The 22,117-nt window shown below is 29.7% G+C and overlaps 2 protein-coding genes across 4 annotated transcripts in view; one reads left to right on the plus strand and one right to left on the minus strand.

The window, feature by feature from the left end:
• The first annotated feature begins 1,836 nt into the window (after positions 1-1,836).
• The window catches only part of cn (Kynurenine 3-monooxygenase cn), a 31,009-nt gene continuing 10,728 nt past the window's right edge, over positions 1,837-22,117 (plus strand). Inside the window, exons 1-11 of one of the 2 annotated variants that reach the window (XM_018518876.1) lie at positions 1,837-1,912; positions 1,994-2,063; positions 2,418-2,608; positions 2,704-2,752; positions 3,418-3,505; positions 3,587-3,758; positions 5,264-5,515; positions 5,596-5,685; positions 6,279-6,419; positions 6,508-6,669; positions 6,735-6,858. In XM_018518876.1, the coding sequence (XP_018374378.1) occupies positions 1,862-1,912; positions 1,994-2,063; positions 2,418-2,608; positions 2,704-2,752; positions 3,418-3,505; positions 3,587-3,758; positions 5,264-5,515; positions 5,596-5,685; positions 6,279-6,419; positions 6,508-6,669; positions 6,735-6,815 (1,347 nt within the window). In that variant the 5' untranslated portion in view covers positions 1,837-1,861 and the 3' untranslated portion in view covers positions 6,816-6,858. Of the gene's footprint in view, positions 1,913-1,993; positions 2,064-2,417; positions 2,609-2,703; positions 2,753-3,417; positions 3,506-3,586; positions 3,759-5,263; positions 5,516-5,595; positions 5,686-6,278; positions 6,420-6,507; positions 6,670-6,734; positions 6,859-22,117 lie in introns of those variants that run through there. The other variant, XM_018518877.1, reaches the window with a different exon arrangement.
• Positions 7,526-14,369, minus strand: LOC108768458 (2-acylglycerol O-acyltransferase 1). 2 transcript variants are annotated; one of them, XM_018518879.1, is made up of 6 exons: positions 14,247-14,369; positions 11,920-12,239; positions 10,609-10,883; positions 9,802-9,988; positions 7,824-8,023; positions 7,526-7,680 (listed from the first exon to the last, which is right to left on the minus strand). In XM_018518879.1, exons 2-6 carry the CDS (start codon positions 12,144-12,146, stop codon positions 7,526-7,528), a joined length of 1,044 nt encoding a protein of 347 aa, XP_018374381.1. In that variant the 5' UTR covers positions 12,147-12,239; positions 14,247-14,369. The 2 variants fall into 2 exon arrangements, with proteins under 2 accessions (XP_018374381.1, XP_018374380.1); XM_018518878.1 differs by having other exon boundaries at positions 11,920-12,211; positions 14,080-14,369.

The raw sequence follows: 22,117 nt of genomic DNA on the forward strand, positions 1-22,117 counted from the left end.
CTTGCGGCGGCGTCAACGTGACCAAGGAGGACCGAGATCAACGCCAGTACGCTCAGAAGGATGATTGTCCTCGGGTGGTACATCGTCGTCGGCATCGTAGGGCCGCGGGTCGTAGTACTCCGCCTTCTTCTCCGCCAGCACCACCACCATCGGCCGAACCGTACCGCCGAACCGTCGTTCGCTGTCGACATCGCCGCACTGACTGCCTCACATCGGCTATTTTTGAATTTTCGGACAACGTCGGCCACACAGGGGTACGGTGTTAGAAACGACGAAGACGAAGCCGAAGACGAAGACGATGGCGACGATGATGGTTAAGGTGACATCGTCGTGTTGTATTTACTTGTCGTTCCACTGTCTATTCTCTGTTGCGATATTTCATAATGGAGTGAATTTTTTATTTAAAAGAAACAAAGCTCTTTACTATTTCGGTTACAGCATAAAGAGATAGTAATGGCTTTTATAACACACTTTATCTCACAGAGATCTTCTGGAGAACGTTCTCAGAACGTCCCGTAGAACGTTCTTTAAAGATCTATGCTATATGGGGAGGGAGTGCACCATAATATTAGATATTATTAACTTGCGAATTAAAAACAGTCAGAATTTCTTGAAACTATACATTGTTTTAGAAGGCATTGACATGCTTATGTAATTACAATGAGATTGACCGTTTCAATATTGACAATGAGATGTAAGCAATTAATAAGTTTCGTTCGAGCGACACGTCCCTCATTGTGTTAACGAGATAATTGTGATGAACAACGCAGAGAATTTTTCTCTCCATACATTGTTAGCATTATGTGTTTTAATCTCATCTAACATCGTACAGTAATTTATTGCAATGTATTGACGATGCTTGAATTCATTTACATTTGTGTTTAGAGATGGGGTGAGTTACTGGTCAACATACACGAATTAATTATTATTCAGTACCAATTTCTAATTAAAAAATATGTTGTTGCAATTACTAGCTTGAGTTCTACTATCATTTCCACTCAGCTAAGCAACTGGATGGCACAACGTTAACCATGTTGAAGATGGTTGTCTCTCACCACATTTCCAATACAATGTCAGTATGGTTGGTCGGAGCTGCGATTGTACGAGATGCAGTTCGACAATGCGTTTAGGGAAATAAGCGGCAATTATTATTGCTGAGAATGGCTCAATACGGTTAGCCAAACGTCCAAATTTTAATTGTAGATATCATATATATCAGTTAATATTACGTAATAAATATCTAGCGGCGACTCCTAATGCTCACGTATCGATATACAATTTGTTTTAATATATTCTTATGAATTTTGAGGAGTCTATTAATTGTAATATTCCTTTAAATCTTTTTTTATAAGCAATTAAGAACTGCTCTTTTTATATGAAGTTTGCGAGAATGTCGCGTTTATTTTTGTAGGGTCTAAACTAGTAATGATATGTTAATAAAATACGAGCATGTAAATATACAAAATATACACTATTGCACCAATAGTGCACGTTTTGCATGTTTAAGTAGTACCTGTAGAGGACCGAAGACCCCTTTAGGGATGTCATCTTCTTTGCCACTCAATCCCATGACATTGATGAAAAAGTTCTAGCCCTTAAAATAAAAAAGTCGATCAAAAATATACCGGTCCTCAGAAGGTTAATTAAATACGCTGTGGACCTTAAGCTTTTATACAATTTCAAAATTGTATAAATTGTTCTGTTAACTTAATCAAATTATCCTCCTTTACTCTATAAGATATCGGTTCAAACATCAATATGTAGCGTGCGAGAATGTATATATCTATATATATATATATATACGGGTACGGGGACAGTTTGCTACAGTTGATCAGTAACCTCGATACACAACAGAACAGTTATGACAGAAGTGGAAGGGAAGTCGTGTATTGCCATTGTCGGAGGTGGTTTGGTGCGTGAAATATTTTTATTTCTCGATTTTGATGTAAAAGAATGGTGAATAAAAAAAAAGAAGCTATTGCTCTCATTGCAGGTTGGAGCATTAGCTGCTTGTTTTTTCGCTAAAAGGGGTCATCAAGTAGTCATTTATGAATATCGATCAGGTAAAAAACGTTAAAAAATTATATTCGAGTTTTAGCGCCTTAAATTTGCTTGTCTCGTGACTTATTACTTTTACAAGTTTGTACTAATTCTATTCTTTAACATAACACATTAATATATAGATGATAAATAATATTTGCTTAATATTTTTTTATCAGTATAATTTTAGAATAAAGTTGATAAATTGATAATTATTTTCTAAAGCATTAAAAAAATAATATTTCCGAAATTGAGAAATTTTGAGACATTATTTTTTAAATGGTTTAGGAAATAATTATCAATTTATCAACTTTATTCTAAAATCGTACTGATAATATCTTAGATAAATAATCGATTTTGAGTCTTCATATGTTTAGATATACGAATGGAAAAGTCGCGTGGTCAAAGCATCAACCTGGCACTGTCATACCGTGGCAGAGAAGCTTTAAAAGCAATTGGTCTCGAAAATATTTTGGTAAAATGTCATGGTACTTGTATGCGCGGAAGAATGCTCCACGATAAAGACGGCAATTTGAAAGAAGTTCTTTATGACAGCGTCAAAGGAAACGTGTGTCTTTACTATTTCGAATTAACTTTTGTACATATATATATAATTTTGTTTATCTTTTGAATGTTTACATGAGTTAATTTTTTATTTTGCAGTGCATTTATTCCGTTAATAGACGATATCTCAATGTGGTTTTATTGGACGGTATGTTCCTTTTTTTATATTGTTTGACATAAATCAAATTAAAATCATTTATTATAACAATTAGCTTAACATGTGAGTTTATTATTAGTAATGTTCATTTAAAAAGAAAGAGTTGATTCTGAAAATAGAAAAAGAATAAATTAGATACGTGAGATAAAATATGAATTCCATTTTAAAACAAACCCTATTTGAGAATTAATAATACATTTTCTCTACTCTAAACTTATGTAACTTTCAATGATTATACAACCACTATTGAGATAAATAATTTATGTGATAATATAATTAAAAAAAGGTATTCTTAATTTTTTTAAATTGATTTTTTCAAAAGTTAAGATCCTTACATATTCGATCAATACTTGGGCAAAAAATCAATTTGTTGTCATAATTTATTTAAAATAAATGTCATATTAATCATATCGTAAGTGAAGGGAATATGAGATTGAATGCGGGATGACGTAGTTAAAAAAAGCTTTAGTCCTATGTGATATTCGATGACGTTGTCGTGTGCGAAGCCGTAAAAATTCGCGCGTATTATCTTACTCGCAGTACCCACTTTCTATTAACGTAGATTTAAGTCGCGATATCAGGTAACTAATCTAACATAAAATCTAATTTAAAATCTATATAAATCTTGTTTTGTTATGATTACATTTTATTAATAGCTGCAGAAAAATATCCTCAAGTACAACTCAATTTCAATAGAAAGCTCGTAGAAGCCGATTTGGAGAAAGGAAAGATAAAGTTCTTAAAGTAAGTGAGTGAATAATATTTTTTTTGTTATCGGAAATTAATATTATATTTTGTCCTATTTAATTAGTTTCTTATCTTTAGTACTAATACAGGGGCAATTGAAGACGCGGAAGCTGATTTGATAATTGGTGCCGATGGCGCGCATTCGACAGTACGAAAAATTATGGCTAGGAGGCCGCTCTTTAATTGCGCTCAAACATATATCGAACATGGATATGTGGAACTGTCTGTGCCATGTAAAGAACACAATGAAGTGAGTACTGTAAAATGGATAGCTTTCGCCCAAAACCGGGATAACTTTAGCCTAAATTTTTTTAACCAAAATCGAAACATAAGAAGATCTTAAAAACGTCTTCCGTGATCCAGGTAGAAAAATTCAATATCGTAAGCTATATGGAATATCTCATACTCCTTGCTATACTTTATCATAAATATATGAGTTTAGTACGACTGGCAACATCATAACTTCATTTAACGAAACGGCAAATTGCACGCAGTATTTTGTAAAAAGTTACAGAAGTTTACTTGCTGAAATATGTTACACTTTACCTAGTTTACAGAAAGTCAAAGACGCTTTAAGACTTACATCGTAATGTTGGACACGTGTGTTACTACACTTTTTTTTTTATTTAGGCCGAAGTTATTCCAACTGGGCCGAAATCACCAGGTTTTATGGTATAAAAGAAGCATTGTCGCATTTTTAATTAATCTTTTTTAAACATTTTGTCATATGGATTTAAAAAATATTATATAAAGAAAGGACTTAAACAAATAATATAACAAATGGCGGGCTAATGAGAGTCAGGTAACGATGCGTAACTATATAAATACAAATATATGTATATTTAAATTTTAAATCATTATATTAAATATAAGAACGTTTTGGCTCCACTTTGAGCCATCCTCGTTAAGATAAAATAATTAAACTTCACGTCTTTATTTGCACATGTTAACTTTTCGTCACAGTCGATTAATAGGCCAAGTCGATAAATAGGCCAGTCGATTAATAGGCCATTTCAAAATTGAAATCCAATTACAAATAAATAGTCGCGAGTAATGTATAATAAAATTCGTAACAACATTCGTAACAAGTAGAGTCAATCATTAATAGTTTGTAATTAAATTATAACATAATGAAAATTTCAACCGAACAGTATTAGAGTTAATATCATTTACATATCTTACATAAAACAACTGTGAGATGCCCAGCGTCTCAAGAACTCTTTTCTCCAAATCACACATCATTAAATCTGCTATAATAGGTGATAAATATGAGCTCATAGGTGTCCTAACATTATGTTTACAGATTGTACTGTTAAAAGAAAAATATGTAGAGTCAAGAATCATTTCTAGTGCTGTAATAAATTCATCTTTTGTGGGATAATATCTTTGTCTGAAATGAAATTGTATCTTCTTATAACATTATCATCAGCTGAGTCAATAGAGATATTCGTAAAAAGAGAGATAACATCAAAAGAAATAAAAATATAATTATCATCAATAAAAGGATCTTTAGGTTTGTCAATTAATTGAAAGCTCTTGTGAATGATTGCATTCATTTCATTTTACATAGATTGATTATTTCAAATGAACCTGAATCTTCTTGTCACATGGATCCCATGTTTGTATGTTTGATATAACGATTTAAATATATATTTGTATTATACTTATGCATCATTAACTGCGTCTGATTCTTATTAGCCCTGTCACATGGATTTATTTTAATAGATATTTTTAAACTTTTTATTCTCTTTGAAGTTTGCGATGAACGGTAACAATCTTCATATTTGGCCGCGTGGAGAATTTATGATGACCAGCCTTCCGAATGAGGATTGCACGTTTACTGGCAACTTGTTCGCTCCGTTTTGTGTGTTCGAAAAACTGAAGACGCGCGAAGCATTGTTGAGCTTTTACACTGAGCATTTTCCGGATCTTCTGCTATTGATCGGTGAGGAGAAACTAGTGGAGCAGTTTTTCGAAAAAGAACCGCAAACTTTAATATCAATTAAGGTTAATTTTAATTTTATTATATTCTGCGGTCGTTCGATTTTTGTTAGATTTTAGTATGATTAAATTCTTGTGTCTTACAGTGTAAACCTTATCATGTTGGGAAAACTGCTGTTATAGTTGGAGACGCCGCTCACGCTATGGTACCTTTCTACGCTCAAGGAATGAATACTGTAAGTTACTTTATCGAATTGATTTGAGGACTAAATTACTTCGCGATACTTGCAAAGAAAAAAATAGAATATATTAGCTGTTACTCGTCCTAACAAAGTTTATTGAAAGTTATCGCCTTTTTACTTTAAAAGTGATACGATAACTCAAAAACTAGTTTTTAAGATAATAAAAAATTACTGATTAATTAAATAAAATTTGCGAATAAAATATATTCTTAACATAAATATTACTTTTATAATTTCTGTTTCACAATCTTTAAAAAGATTATCTTTCTTTGAGTGTTTTAACGATTTCTTTAAACCACTTTCTTTTAATCGTAATGATTTTTGAAAATCGTTGAGTAATGATGTTTTTATGAAGTTCAGTTAGTTTATTTTTAATGATAGACAGGATATTATAATGTTTATTTAATTAAATATTATTATTCATGGTAATAAATAAAAAATTGTGTTTTTTGAGTTATATCGCTTTTGAAGTAAGGAAGCGATATGTTACCATCTCCAACAGCACAAAAATTGCAGCAATATTACACATTGCTATTGGGGAAGTAATAGAATTTGTTTTTATGATCATTTCCATTTTATTACGTTAGGGTTTCGAAGATATTCTAATGCTCGATGAATTAATGGAACGCTACGATTCAAACTTCGAAAAAATTTTGCCAAAATTTTCGGAATTACGATGCGACAATGGGCACGCAATATGTGATCTCGCAATGTATAATTATACAGAGGTACATATTAATCAAATTTATCTACTATTGTTTTCAGACACTCATGTATTTGTCGATTCAAAATTAGTTTTTAAATTGTATCTTTCAGATGAGAGATTTAGTGACGAAAAAATCTTTTCTTTTTCGAAAGTTCTTAGACAAAGTTTTATTTACCCTTGTTCCCAATTTCTGGATACCGCTTTATTTCGCCGTGCAGTTTACTCGCATGAGTTTTCGTGAATGCATAGCACACAAAGAGTGGCAGGATAAGGTATGGATAAAATATAACAAGCGATAAAATGCATGTAGCTACAAAAATTATCTCTTATATTACAGGTATTGAGAATGAGTCTTTTTTATCTCGCATTTCTGATCTTTGCTGTTTTGGTTGTTCCTTTTTTACGAAATGAAATGTGAATTCAATCGTTGCCAAATATTATCTATAAATTGTGATTTTATGATACCGTAATTAATAACTAATTTTTATCAGAAGTATTTCTAATACGTATTTAATTATCTCATATAAATTTTTATAGTTTTATGTACAATGATGACTAACTTACTTATGACTAAAAATTATTCAATTTATATATAATTTAAATTCAATTAACACAATTCTAATAGTTCTATTAATAGCATATATATTTTATCAAATAAAACACAAAAAGATACCTATTATTATTTATATAATAAACTTATTGCATACTTGAGCATAATCGTACAACTTAATTTTTAAATACATATTACAAAAATTTGACTTTAATTTTATTTAAAAAATAACATTAATTTTAATAATAACCTGAATATGTTTCTGACAAACAAGGATACATATGTCTGTGAAAAACCGCAGCAATGACACGTAATTAAATTCTGTTCAATATACTTTTTTGCGTCTTTATACATATAAGTTTCAACTTTATTTTCAATCTAATTATTGAAAATGTATTTGTACGAAATTTTTATACAAAATTAATGATATAATAGTGTCCAATCAAAATCTCTTAATTGTACATAGAATCTTTCGAAATCTTTATATGTCTTTAAATAGTAACAATTTTTATAATTGAAGTTCGAAAACAGTACAAATTCTCATTTTACATTATACCATATATGCATTCAAATAAATGTTATAGCTCGAGAGTAACATTCTCTGCATTTTTGATATAATTATACTTTTGTGTTTCAAAAAGTTCAACTAAACTTTTCATAAATTTTTCATGATATTCGTTGATTTGCTCAGTCGTGGGTTCATCTATTTTCGGTAGTTCAATAGGACTGCCAACTATAATGAAAAGAAACATAAAAAAATTATATATATATTTTAATATAGAATTAGTAACATGAGATAGTTAACAATTTAGTGTGCGCATTGATATTTGCATTGCACCAATGAATAATACCAAATATATATAAAGAAAACTTTACCGACTACGGTGACAGGTAAACGCTTCGGAATAAGGCCGAATGAATACTGAAAGAATCCTCTGCCCGAAAAAACGACGGGTGCTAGTCCAATAAGATTGCGAATATAGTTCTGTATGCGTCTGAAAGTTGATCCTTCTGGGCTGTATATTTGATTGTATAAATCCGTTTCGCCAAAAGAGAAGACAGGAACCAATGCCGTACTGAATCAAAGAGTTATATTAGATTCGAGTTTAGTTGAATATGATTACTATGCATAATTATTATACTATCGTACTCTTTATAGTTTCCTATATTTTCACCTATGATTTACATTTTATAAAAACTATATAGATGTTACTAGGGATATAAAAGACAGTATTTTTTTCCGAGGTAATTGTAGATCATTTTTGTATTTTTGACCAAATTACATAAAATTCATGAAAAAATATATAGTTATTTCAATATAATTATTTAAACGACAGATATTTTATATTTAAAAGTTAAATAAGTGATGTTATTAATACAAATAATACTTTATAAGCATATAGATACTGTTTTATTGCATATTAGTTATAATTGTATTCTGTATTTCAATTATTTTGAGACAACATCCCAATATCATACTGATTCAAGAGTAATTAAAGATTCGATAAACGTTGTCTCACTAATTTAAATCTAGAGTATGTATAATTACAACCACAGTGTACGACAAAAACAGTATCAATTAATCTAGTAAAGTATTATTTGTATTAATAATAGTATGGAATATTTACTTTTAAAATTGAAGTACAGTATAAAATATTATTCAAATAATAGTGAAAGATAAAGTACATTTACGAGTACATAGCCACTGACATTATACTATATATTTTAACTTTTGTAACTATTGCACGGAAATCTTACGGATAAGTGCAAAAACTAAATTCTGGAATAATAATACAGAGTCGAAATCGTAAAGTGCTAAAAACAAATATCCGAGTAAAAAACTGAGTCAAAGTCGAAGGGAAAAACTATTATTTTGCGAGTTTTTTATTCTAAAATTCCAGGATTTTGGTCGTCGTCGTCGTCGTTGTCGTCGTCGTCGTCGTCGTCAACAGAACGCAAAACAATTTTTTCTAGAATTAAAATTAAATTTTTTATAAACACACACATAAATTATAAAGAGCATTCATAAGGTAATAAAAATCCAGGCCTGGCTTTTTAAAAACCTGCCTTATCATTGGTCCCCCGATTTGTGGCTTTTCTCCAGCTCGGATTGCAATCCCCTCGACTATTACGTATGGGGCGTGGTTGAAGCGAAGGTCAATGCAAAACATTACAACACAAAGAATGTTCTAAAAACCTCCATCACGAAGGTAATGGCTTATATGGATAAGGAGGTCAAGCGCACTTGCAGCAGGTTCAGATTCAGGCTCGAGAAGGTCGTGCAAGCTAATGGAGATTATATCAAATAATTTCATTGTTTTATGTTCCTTGCTACTTTATACCACCATATTCAGCCACGCGCAAGGTGTTTTTTGCGAATGTTATATATTTAAAATTCTTACGTTACAGAAACAAATTATAGACGTTTCGGCCACGTCTATAATTTGTTTCTATAACGTAAAAATTTTTAATATATAACATTAGCAAAAAATACCTTGCGCGTGGCTGAATGCTCTTTATAATTTATGTTTTAATTTACGAGCCACTAATGAATTTATAAATTTAAATTTCTTATAAAAGAAAAAATTGTTTTCCAACTTGATAGAAAATTATTGATTAATTATATAATATCGGAAAAAATAATATATTTTTTATTTCATAACTTTTAAAAAAATCGTCCTTTTTAGTTATGACAATTTTTTATAAATTTAAGTTAGTTCGCTTTTAATGATTGATAGAGTAATGTTTTTAATTAACTTATTCATTATGAATAACTTGAAAATTACACTTTTTAAGTCATTTTTAAAGTAAGGAGAAGCAATATATTAATATATTAAAAGTATAGATAACTCACCCGTATTTTAGTGCTAGTTTCACAAATCCTTTTCTTCTTTTTATGATGACACGATAAGTGCCCGGCGTTGATTCCAGTGATTCAGAAGCACCACCGACAATAAGAACTGTAACTCTCCCGGTATATGGACTTCTTGGTGGTGTCGATAATAAGTACTTGATACTTCTCACGCTAGAAGCGCAAGAACCTAAAAGCGTTCGATAATTTATCATTATGATCAAATTATAAATACAAAAAATATAACTTTTTAAGTGGTCATTAGTGATTGAAAGAAAATATGTATATATATAAAATTTTCATCCATTTTAAAGCAGACATATTATGCAAACCGATATGATAACAATACATTTTTTATATAAAAAAATTATTTGAAGTAATCTCCTCTATAAATAAGAATTATTATAATGTAATAAGATGTAATGATTCAATGGCTGCGTTTAGCAAAAAAAGTAACTTTGCTATTTTTATAAAATTTTTTAATATGATTAATTTAGCTAATAAGAGGATTAAAGGTAAGATTAATCATATTAAGGAATTTTACAACAATTGCAAAGTTGCATTATCTACTTAATGCAACCAATATATGTATAAATGTATTTATTATATATATATATATTTAGGTATATATTATATTATCTGCATTTGGATTATTTTACATATAATATATATGTATAATTTTTGAATGCATACTGTAATTCTAATATATTAATATACAAATATTGAAAGTACATTTAGTATACTATTGAAAAATTTATCTGCAGTTAAGTGAGAAAAATTTAATAAATGGCGAGAATTATGAAATTTTACCTAAGGAATAAGGATATTCTCTGAATATAGGTACTTTAAAATGTTGATCGAGAGTGATTGGTCGGATTTCAAGTCCGGGAAATAGCTTCTTGCAGTCCAATACGTCTGATCCAAATGAACCAAATGATCCAATCGATAAAATACCATGAGGTACAGAAACGAAAAGATAAGATTTTTTGGGATCTAGATCTACCGTTTTCACTAATTTTAATGGAAAATAATTGCAGAAATAACGCCAAAACGCATTATTTCTCGTCCATTTTGTCCACATTTCACTGAAATGTAAGATATAGTCATTTTCAAAACATTAATAATTCATATTTCTAAAGAGTTTAATTATTGCGCCTAAAATTATTCTCAATCAATATTCATAAAAAGTTTCTCTTTTATTGCATTGTGTATACCAGTTCAGAAAGTGCAGCAATAAAAAAACAGACCTAATGACATTTTTACTTATTGGGTGTGTTTAATAGAACGCAACAGTTTTGCAATCGTTTTATAATTGCCTGCTGAACAATCCTAAACGTTTCAACATATTTACTGCCAGATCATCATGATTTGCAGCAAAGTAAAAGTACACTGCCCGGTAAAAAATTTTTCATACATGAATCTGTATAAATATGTGTAAACATACATAAACACGCATAAATATTCGTAAATATCTATAATTATATATGAAATATGTCTATGCATGTTCAATAACAATCTTTTTTCTTCTGTAAAATTACTTTTTAGTGTAATAGAAATAATAATAGTAATATAAAAATATTAAAAATAATTAAAAAGGTCATTTTCGCACTATTTGTTTTAGAAAAAATCGAGTTTGAAGAAATGTAAAAAAATTACTGACATATATAAAATTATACATAATGTAGGAGCAATTTTTTTTACATGTTTCCAAACTTGTTTTTTCATTTAGTAAATATTTAAACAAATATTTATTAAAATTCAGTACATATTTTTCTCTCAGTGTACTTTCAAAATACATAAAAAGTTACAAAATGGTACATATAAATGATAATAGAAGAAAATAAAAATATATATAATTATAATTTAGTTAAATTTGAGTTAGCATTGCGGTTGCTACTTTAATCTTTTCTTTAGTCAAAGAAATGCGTTTGAGCATTTATACCAAAAGAGCGTTCAGCAGAACACTCAATATATTGCAACTTATCACTAAACCGTTGTGCAACAGTTGCGTTCTGTTGAACGCACCCATTTTTTGTGTTGCATTAAACAATTGTCTTCAAGTGATTGTCAAGATTTTTATTTATCAATTACTAAAAATAAAGAGATTAATAGTATCATTACCTTCTACCACCATTATGACAAGTGTCCCAATCGTAATACATCCAGATGAAATATAGTAATAAAAAATAACGTATCGTTTCTGTGTAAAGTATAAGATAAACCGTAATTAGGTATCCCCAAAAATCCCCAAAAGCGGTGACAAAAATCCATATCGCAACAACTAACGTTTGTAATCTTCTTTCCAGAGGTACGTTTAACGGTGCAAATTTCACGCCCAGAATTTCCATATTCGTAGCTAAATCTTCGATCAAAATTCAAATCATCGAAGAAAACCGGTTTTTCGTTCAGTTACCTGTATGGGTTGCGTGTATCCGGTTTTACTAATGCAGAGGAAAAAGTAAAATAAAATGTAGAATTCCTAATAAAAAATTAATTAACCTAGTCTCAGGTTCCATCAATGTAAGATTAACTTTAATCTTAGTTAAAAAAAAATTTACTTTTTATCTTTTTCTAGTTCTAAGAATTAAGAGAAGTAAAGTCAATGTTGCATTGGTAGAACCTGAGCATAAGTCAATTAGTTTTTTTATTAGAAATTATAAGTTATAATTTCTTATAGTGTTTTATTTTTTCTATAATAATCGGTTACATCGCTTCGGCTGACCGTGGATTTAATATGAATTGGCATTTTATCAAGCCGATGCACAAAGTCTATCTTTGATTTCAACAAGAAACGAACTTTGTATCTTTATTTATCGTATTTCCAATAGCTTACTCAGTACACAGAGTCACAAATCGATTGTTTATTTAATTTTTTACGCCAGAATCGTTTTCATTATTATCTTTTTCTCATTTCTATCATAATTATATATTTTTATTTCATGATATATATGATAAGAAGAGTGAAAAAATGCTTCAGCATGAATAATTACATGTTTATTTACATGTTTGCAGAGATAAATTGAGATCACAAATTATTAATCTTCTTTTTTCCTCGAGCTTTAAGTAAAAGTACTTCTTTTTACTCTTTTACTCATAAAAAATGATATAAATAGTATAGCCAATTTTTCGTAATACGTAAGACCAGCTATTCTTTGTCGCTGAACTGTACTAAAACTTTCTATCTCGTTTTCGCTAAATTTCAAACATATGTTTCATTTTAAGTACAATCCCAGTCAGAAATGATAATGGAATAGACATTGAATCGATGTTGATTCGACGTCGGTTTGATGCTTTCGATGTCGAATCGACATCGATTCGACATCGATTCGACGTCGATTCCATTATCATTTCTGACTGGGATGAGTGCATACTAATCTATAACCATAAAGAACAGACTTAAAAGCAAATACTCTGTGATACTTTACTGTTTAATCAAATTTATTATAATAATTATTAATTTCACATATAATTTCACAAACTTATGGTGCCGCGTTATACTGATTTGAAATTTTGAAGAGAGACGAACAAACTGCCTTATCATTATCAAACTCTTGTATTATCAATTACTCTAGATACCGAAGCGATTTCGAATAGTTATCTAAAAGATAAACATTCATATTTGAAGACAAAATCCAGCTAGTACGTAGACACGTGAAGATATAATTGTGAAAATATCAGTTTGCTAAAAATATTTCAAGTGTCGCATTAGCTGTATTTTTCATAGACATAATAATAAGAATAGACTGTGCTTTTCCACGAAGTTGTTACTATCGGTTTATAAAAAGTAAGGTAGCTTGAATCGTGCCGTTTTCTCTCTCTCTCTCTCTCTCTCTCTCTCTCTCTTTCTAAGTTGAAAAGAGATGCTCATAGAGTTGAAGAAAAATGTAGCTATGATTCAACATTTTTTTACAGAGTATACATCCGGGAGCTAAGATCAAAAAATGTGCAATCTATACCTGATCTAGACCTTACTTTTGTAGTATTTTTTGTTCGTGTTTGATCTATCTCCCTATTCATTTGTATTTTTTAAGGTTGTAATAAATTTAACCAAATAGATCGATTCTAACTTAAATAAATCTAACGGAAGTAACAAATAAATTTGATCACTATTGTTTATAAAAATGTTGTTTACATTTAAATTTTTATATAAACTAAAATTTTCAAATATTGTGAAACGAATTTAATTTATAGTGCAACTTCTGTTGCGTATGTGCTAAAATTCGAGTGATTTTACTCCGAACAGTTCGATTACACGTTGAGATTTACACTTTTCAAATTTACCTAGATTGCTACAGCTATCTCGACAACATACAGACAGAAACTTTTGGATTGCACTTTTTCTTTTAGTATAACACCAGGTAGATGGTCGTTTTCTACAGATGAGATAATACGTTTCAACACAACATACGACAGCCACGTGTATGCACTGTATGTAAATATATTTATACCTGCGAAACTTCCACACGGAACGTTTGGTACGGCGTCATGTGTCTTACTAGTTAGATCGTCGATAGCAAGAAGAGAAAGCATGTCCGACGGAGTGCACAAGTGGTTGCTCATTCACATATGCACAGACAGATGGACGGTCGTCCACGAACGAAGTTCTGAGTCAAATTCGTTCAGTCAAGATCCAATCTTGAGACTCATTCATTTCAGTGTAAATCGCAGAGTTTATCTTTAATTACTTAACAGTTGAGTTGTGTGGTCTTTTAGATTATACATCATTAACTCAATATTTTGTCACGTAAATTTATATATAAAAGAGAGAATTGATGAGTTTCTACTATCCGAACCATTCGATTATCAAAACTGTCTTGTCATTCAACATGTTTGAATAATGGAGTTTTATTGTATTTAAAAAATATATATATTTAAGTTTGAATTTGAATTAAAATAAAAATTTCCTATTCAGATTTTTCTAGCATTAACATTATAGTTCAATAAATATCATGGGCGCTTACCATTTGATGACACAAGTCGACATCGTTCTATCCTTCTTGACATTCAGAGAATAAAAAAGATAGAACGACATTTGTATCGATTTGTGTCAACTTGTGTCATCAAATGGAAAGCATCCCATGTTAGTATACAATCGCATGTTAAATATCATTAATAAGTTATGATTGAATATGTTATAAGAGTTCGAGAGTAACGTTCTCTGCATTTTTTATATAATTATGCTTTTGTGTATCGAAGAATTCAGTCAAATGTTTTATGAATTGATCGTGATATTTGTTAATCTCTTCAAACGTGGGTTCTTTTATCTTGGGCAATTTCATAGGACTGCCAACTAAAATGAAAAAAAACATAAAATGAGTAATTAAATATAAATAAATATAATATATACAAATTTACAAGTACATAAAGAGAACTTTACCTACTACGGTGACAGGTAATCGCTTCGGAATAAGACCAAATGAATACTGAAAGAGTCCTCTACCCGAAATAATGACGGGTGCCAGCCCAATAAAATTTTGAATATAGTTCTGTATGCGTTTGAGAATCGATCCTTCTGGGCTGTATACTTGATTGTACAAATCCGTTTCGCCAAAAGAGCAAACGGGAACCAATAATATACTAAATCATAGAATTGTATTAGATTTGAGTCATATTGAGTACAATCACTGTATGTCTATTATTTGTTTTCATGCCTGGTAAAAATTTTTCATGCATGAATATGTATAAATATGTATAAACATACATAAAAACGCATAAATTCATAAACGTATAATTATATACGAAATATGTCATACATATTCATACATTCTTCTTTTTTTTATAAAATTATTTTTTAGTGTAATAAAAATAATAATAGTAATGTGAAAGCCTCGGTAGTCTAAAGACTTAGGACGCTCGCACGGTATGCAAGAGATCTGGGTTCGACTCCCGGCCGAGGTAATATTTTTCGCAATAAGAATTAATTATTTACAGATTTTAATATGTTATACATCATTATTAAGATCGTTTCGAAGATGCGAATAAGCATCAAAAATTTGTTAAATTGCTAGCCAATTTAACTCGTGATATTACTGCGGTAGTTTAGTAGAGTTAGCGTTTCAAGACCGAAAATTTTTCGGCGCTCATTTCTGTGGGACTATATACGTAGTATATAAATTCACATAAGAATCATACAAGCATTAAGATCCAGCTAGACCGTTTAAGGCTTTGATTTCTATAGTTTGTGTTATCACATGTATACGGTCCTATAATATATTGTATTAGTAATGTGAAAACATGAAAAATAATTAAAGGGATAATTTTCGCATTGTTTGTTTTAGAAAAAATCAAGTTTAAAGAAATGTAAAAACATTACGTATAATTATATTTAAAATTATACATAATTATGTATGAGCAATTTATATTGTTTATACATATTTATACACATCCATGCATAAACAATTTTTACCGGGATGGATATAATTTATATTTCGTAAGAAATATTATATAAACATATTGCAAAATAACTTTTTCTTGAGATGTGATTTGTGATGAACTTTGAACACTATCATGAATATGTAACTTATACTAATAACATATTCAAAAATTATATAAATAAATGTAGAAAAATATATGACCGCTTACCCGTTTTCTAGTGCTAGTTTCACGAAGCCTTTTCTTTTTTTTATTATAATACGATAAGTATCCGGTAAAGATTCCATCGCTTCGGGAGCACCACCGACGACAACAATTATAGCTTTTCCTGTATATGGGCTTTTCGGTGGTGTTGATAGTAAATACTTAATACCTTTCGCGCTACAAGCGCAAAAACCTGTATATTTCAAGTTATCATTATTAAAGGATGCATTCCGTTTCACGCATGATGTACATAATACATCATTTATCCTTGTTTAACATTCGGTGAAAAACAAGGATAAATGATGCATCATGCGCATCATGCGTAAAACGGAACAGAGTCATAGTCTTATCTCGTAAAGTGCATAATGTGATAAACACTAATCATTGTTTCATTTGCATGTTAAATATCTCTTTTGGAGCATCCCCACGCATAAATTATTGTTATAATAGATAATGTCAAATTATTTCTTGTTAATGAGCGTTTGAAGCAATCTTCTTTTTATATAAGAAATATATAACATATTTTATTATTTCTTGATGTAATGTTACTACTTATGTAAATGTACCTATACATATTGCATAGATATTGAAAGCATTCTCTGTACAAGTCTATTACAAGATTCACTTATTATAAAAATAAGGATATCTTAATAAAAATTATAATGTCTACGGAAGAGAGAGAGAGAGAGAGAGAGAGAGAGAGAGAGAGACAGAGACAGAGAGAGAGAGAGAGAGAGAGAGAGAGAAAGAGAGAGAGAGACAATATTCTAATAGTCTTTACCTATGGAATAAACATAATCTCTTAGAAAAGGTGTTTTGAAATGTTGATCAAGAGTGACTAAACGTATCTCTAATCCAGGAAATGTTTCCTTGCATTTTAATACATCCGTTGCGAATGAACCAAATATTCCCACCGAGAAAATGCCATGAGGTACGCCAATGAAAAAATAAGATTCTTTGGGATCTAGACATACCGTTTTCACTAATTTTAATGGAAAATAATTGCAAAAATAACGCCAAAACGCATTATTTCTCGTCCATCTTGTCCAAAATTCACTAAAAAATAAGATACATTTTTTTAAACATTAATGATTATTATCAATATAATTAATGATTATCATCTCATAAAGAGATTTTATGATGATTAAAATTATTTTCTAATATAAGATTTAATGAATATTTCTGTACAATACAAAAACTTGCTTCAATATTCGTACAATGTTATCGCAACATTGCTGGAATATTGCAATGTTACTGCAATAGAATGATTTACATGTATTATAACAGACTTTTTATTCATTTATTGTGTTGCATGGAGTAGGTAATTGGATACATTTTTAGTAGTAAAAAACTGATCATAAGCGCTTAGTGATGTTTTAATATGATTGATTCTTGCCTATAGTTCTTCTGAATCTAAATGTAGGAATTGTCTTCAAGCGATTATTAAAATTTTTATTTATCTACAATGATTACTTTAATAAAAATTAATAAAATTACTATACCTTCTACCGCCACGATAGCAAGTGTCCCAATCATAATACATCCAAAGGAAATATAATAACATGACGAAGCATATCGTTTCCGTGTAGTATAGGAGATAGACTGCAATTAAATATCCTCCAAAAGGACCGAAAATGAAGATAGCTATCCATATCGCGACAGCTAACGTTTGCAGCCTTTTTTCTAGGGGTACATTTAACGGTGCAAATTTCATGCCTAAAATTTCCATGTTCCTCGCTAAAAATCTTCGTGCAAAATCCAAATTTTATCACAGAGATCCAATCTTTTTCATTTAACTTGTATGTTATATTTTACCTATGAGGATAAATTTTTGTATAACTATAAGTATCATATCATTTTCGTTTTTTAAAATAAATCATATATTGATTTGGTTGAATCAATCACAAATTAATATTTCATCAAATAACTCTATTCCTTATCTCCTCGTAAAAAAAATCAACCTTATAAAATGGAAATCGGGAAAAAAGTGATATTTTGAATTTAAGATCTTATAATATTTAAAATATCTATGCAAAAAACCTTTAAACATAGAATTTATTTGACTACAAAATTTTCTTGTGTTAACCCTTTGGCCTACAACCACGAGTGAGACTCGTGGTAAGGAATTTGGTAAGTAAGACTCGTGGTAAGGAGTCTGACTCGTACTTATTGTTTATGGACCAAATTCCTTACCACGAGTCTCACTCGTGGTTGTAAGCCAAAGAGTTAAAAAACCCCGCACTAATCCTATATAAAATTAGGTCTCGGTGAAATCAAATGGTTTTCTCATATGTTATAGCTTACGACCTACTAAACAAAACGTATAAGTCTTAGCGCAAAAAAATGAACAGTTTTCGTGTTCGATTCACCTACAGTCGCTGACATCTCATCATATATAATACTCAATAACTTTTAAACGGTTGATCTAAAATGGATAAAATTATAATGTTTTGAAAAGGTCTCGACAAAGCTAAGAAAATGAAAGAAAAAGTGGGGGGTCTCGCTTAAAAAAATCGAGTTGACTTTGCCCTATCTTGGCGCCACCCAAAGTCAAACTGATAAAGCCAGTGACTTTTTAAACTCTGCGCAACTTTTATTTAAAATATTTTTTTATAAAACTTATAGTTTTCCAGATATTTTGCCGTCTCGAAACATTTTATGTTCCTTATATGATTATATATGTATAGTGCCACATATAATTACATACTACAATATTATATATAATGTCAAAGATATGTACACATGTATAAAACGATATTTTGTTACAGAATATGTAGTGTAATTCCCTACTTTTAGCGTAATCTAGAACCAACGACATAGACGTGATAGGGGTTGATCCCGTGTATATGTGCGTGCGTGCGTGCGTGCGTGTGTGCACGCGCGAGCATCCTTTGTAATGTGTAATTGAAAAAAAAAATTTATAATTTGTTGTAAACTTTTTAAGAGTATCCGGATAAAATCTAATTGAAAAATATGCAAATTATTAACATAATTGCTAAAAACTAAATATTAAGTTATACTTTCCTTATAGTATAAGAAAAATAAATTGAAACTTACTTGAAGAATGAAGATAGTAACTCCTGTGCTTCTGCGTATAGGTACATTCCGTGATATGGCAGGAAACTAAATGGACAAATATCGATTCGTCTAGCAAATCTCGCGGCCTATCTTATACATACACACACCTGTATATCATAATTTCAAAAACATTTAAGATGTTATGCAAATATATCCTGTTATTTTTGTCCCTAGTCTACCCTCGTTAATATGTGCTCTTCACAGTCGTAATTTATCACATCCATGAATACTTTCATATAATCGTATTTATATGATCCATATTTTATGTAACGGATGTGCCTATGAGCGAAACTGCTATTTAATTATTGTGTTCGACGAATAGATGCTTCCAATATTCGAATAAAAGAGTGAATAATGAATATGAATACGAATTTAAATACGATGTTTTCGTACGAATTGAATAAATATCTTTTATTCGACTTAAATGAATATGATAACGAATATTTTCAATTTTGTTTGTTTAAAAAATGAAAATACTCATTCGAATACACTTCTTTTTCATTTGTCAAGAAATGAATAAATACTTTTTCATTCCATTTAAATAAATATTTTTTTAATATGATTACGAATTTTTTTTGGTTTTGTATTCACTTTTACTCTGTATTATCTGCATATTATAGCTTGCAAGCCTGCAAGAGAAAACAGAAATCTATAAAAATAATAGCTACGATTACACCGCGCGCTTAGTCCGCCACCTATCCTATAGGCGTCCTTGTTTAACCTAGATTAAACAAAGATATTTTTATTGGAGATAAATAAGATATCTCGGAATTTAATATCCACAGACCATAATGAACGATGCGCCCAAGATATCTTATAACATGTTTATGATATTACTGTGACGTAACCGGAATTATATTGGAATATGTATGGCATTCTATCAAATAGATATTTATAAATTAAAAATGTATTACTTTCTAAAATATTTTTCAAAATTTCTAAGTTTTCTTTATAAAATTTAAATATTACAATGACAAAAATAAATAAAATTCAGTTTTTTTTATTTAAAGTTATCAAAGTGCCGGTTATAGTTAAGAGTAACGATTGCTTATTGGAGCTTTTTTTCAGTTTATATTTTGTTTGAACGAACATAAATACTCGTTAAATATTCATAGGTTTTTGTAAATAAATACTTTTTTGAAAACCCAAAATTTTGAATGAATATATGATTACACTTTTTTTATGTGAAAATTTTGAATAAATACAATTTGGGGTTCAATTATAATTTTTTGTATTCATTAGGCACACTAGTTACTATAATCACATTATTTAATATATTCCGAATAGCGAATTTGATTGCACTCAACACGCACTGATGCATATTTAAAGCTGTTGTGCACAAATTGGCGTAAAGATGTGTTTAATATAAATATAAAAACGAGTTAAACCTTCATTATACTTTATTTTACTGTTAAGAAAATAATATATTTTATAAATCGAAATATTTGTATATTTCACGAATACATTAAGATTAAATCAGTGTACAACGGCTCTAATATATGCATCAATTATATGTGCACTATTGCGTCCAACTAAATTTGTTATTAGTAAACCATTGTTGGAATTGTCCACACAAGAGGCATGTTAGCGTTCAAAATAAAATGCATAAGATAATATAGAATTTTATTGAAATAATATGTTTATTGTAGTCTATAAAAAAGGATACAACGGAGAAAGAAGTGCACCTGTTAAAAGGTCGTGCATCGACATCGAGAAGAAACAATAAAGGATAAATGACGTTTCGCTCAGGGTTTTTTTGTTGTTAATAAATCTATCCTTAAGTACGAACTATGGAAACACGATATAATTATATAAGGAAATATAATTTCCTAGATTATAAAATATTCATATAACCCAGCAGTGATATCACTAATAGCTAAAAAATAGTAAAAAAATAATTAAGCTCAGCATATAATTAATAATCGTCAGGTTGACTTTTGCTTCAATACTTTCTTCTATAATAGGTCTGAAACAAATTCACAATATGTGATTTTCAACAATATTTCTCATATATTATATAAATCATGACAGTGCGTACGATCGCGAAGCGTCACCACCGCAATTATAGTTCTCTCTTTTCTTTTATCATAATCACATATCTACTCTTGTATTAACTTGGCTTAAGTACAAGGTATATAGTATAAGAATAACAGTCTTTACGCAAGCGATATAACAAGTATAATAGTCTCTTATGACACACGCATGAAAAATTTTGTCAGATTCAAATTAAAGAAACATATTGTTATATTGGCTCACTCGAGAAGACAAACGCGATAAATAAAACTAATGTAGTAAATTAAAATTTAATGATAGAAGTTTGATTTACTAAAAAAAGTCTGATTAAAAAAGCTATTAAAAATTATTTAAAAAACGTTTGCAGGCACTGCAGGCATAACGTGCAGGAAAGTAATAATAGTTATTTTGTCGTCACATAGAAAAAGCAAAAGTGCAAAAGGCGAAGACTTAATTCATCAATTATTGCTTCTTATCTTATCACGTCGGAGTACTAAAAATAAAATATATTTTGCTATATTATAATAAATATAAATACTACCGATGACGTCAGGGCTATGTTCTAAATCTTTACTCTGAGTAAAAGAAGTATTTACAGTTGATTCTTATTTCAAAACCTTATTTGAGATGTTGATACAGCTTTTTCTTCTTT

The sequence above is a fragment of the Trachymyrmex cornetzi genome, unplaced genomic scaffold (genome assembly GCF_001594075.2).
Source record: "Trachymyrmex cornetzi isolate Tcor2-1 unplaced genomic scaffold, Tcor1.1 scaffold797, whole genome shotgun sequence".
Taxonomy (NCBI): domain Eukaryota; kingdom Metazoa; phylum Arthropoda; class Insecta; order Hymenoptera; family Formicidae; genus Trachymyrmex; species Trachymyrmex cornetzi.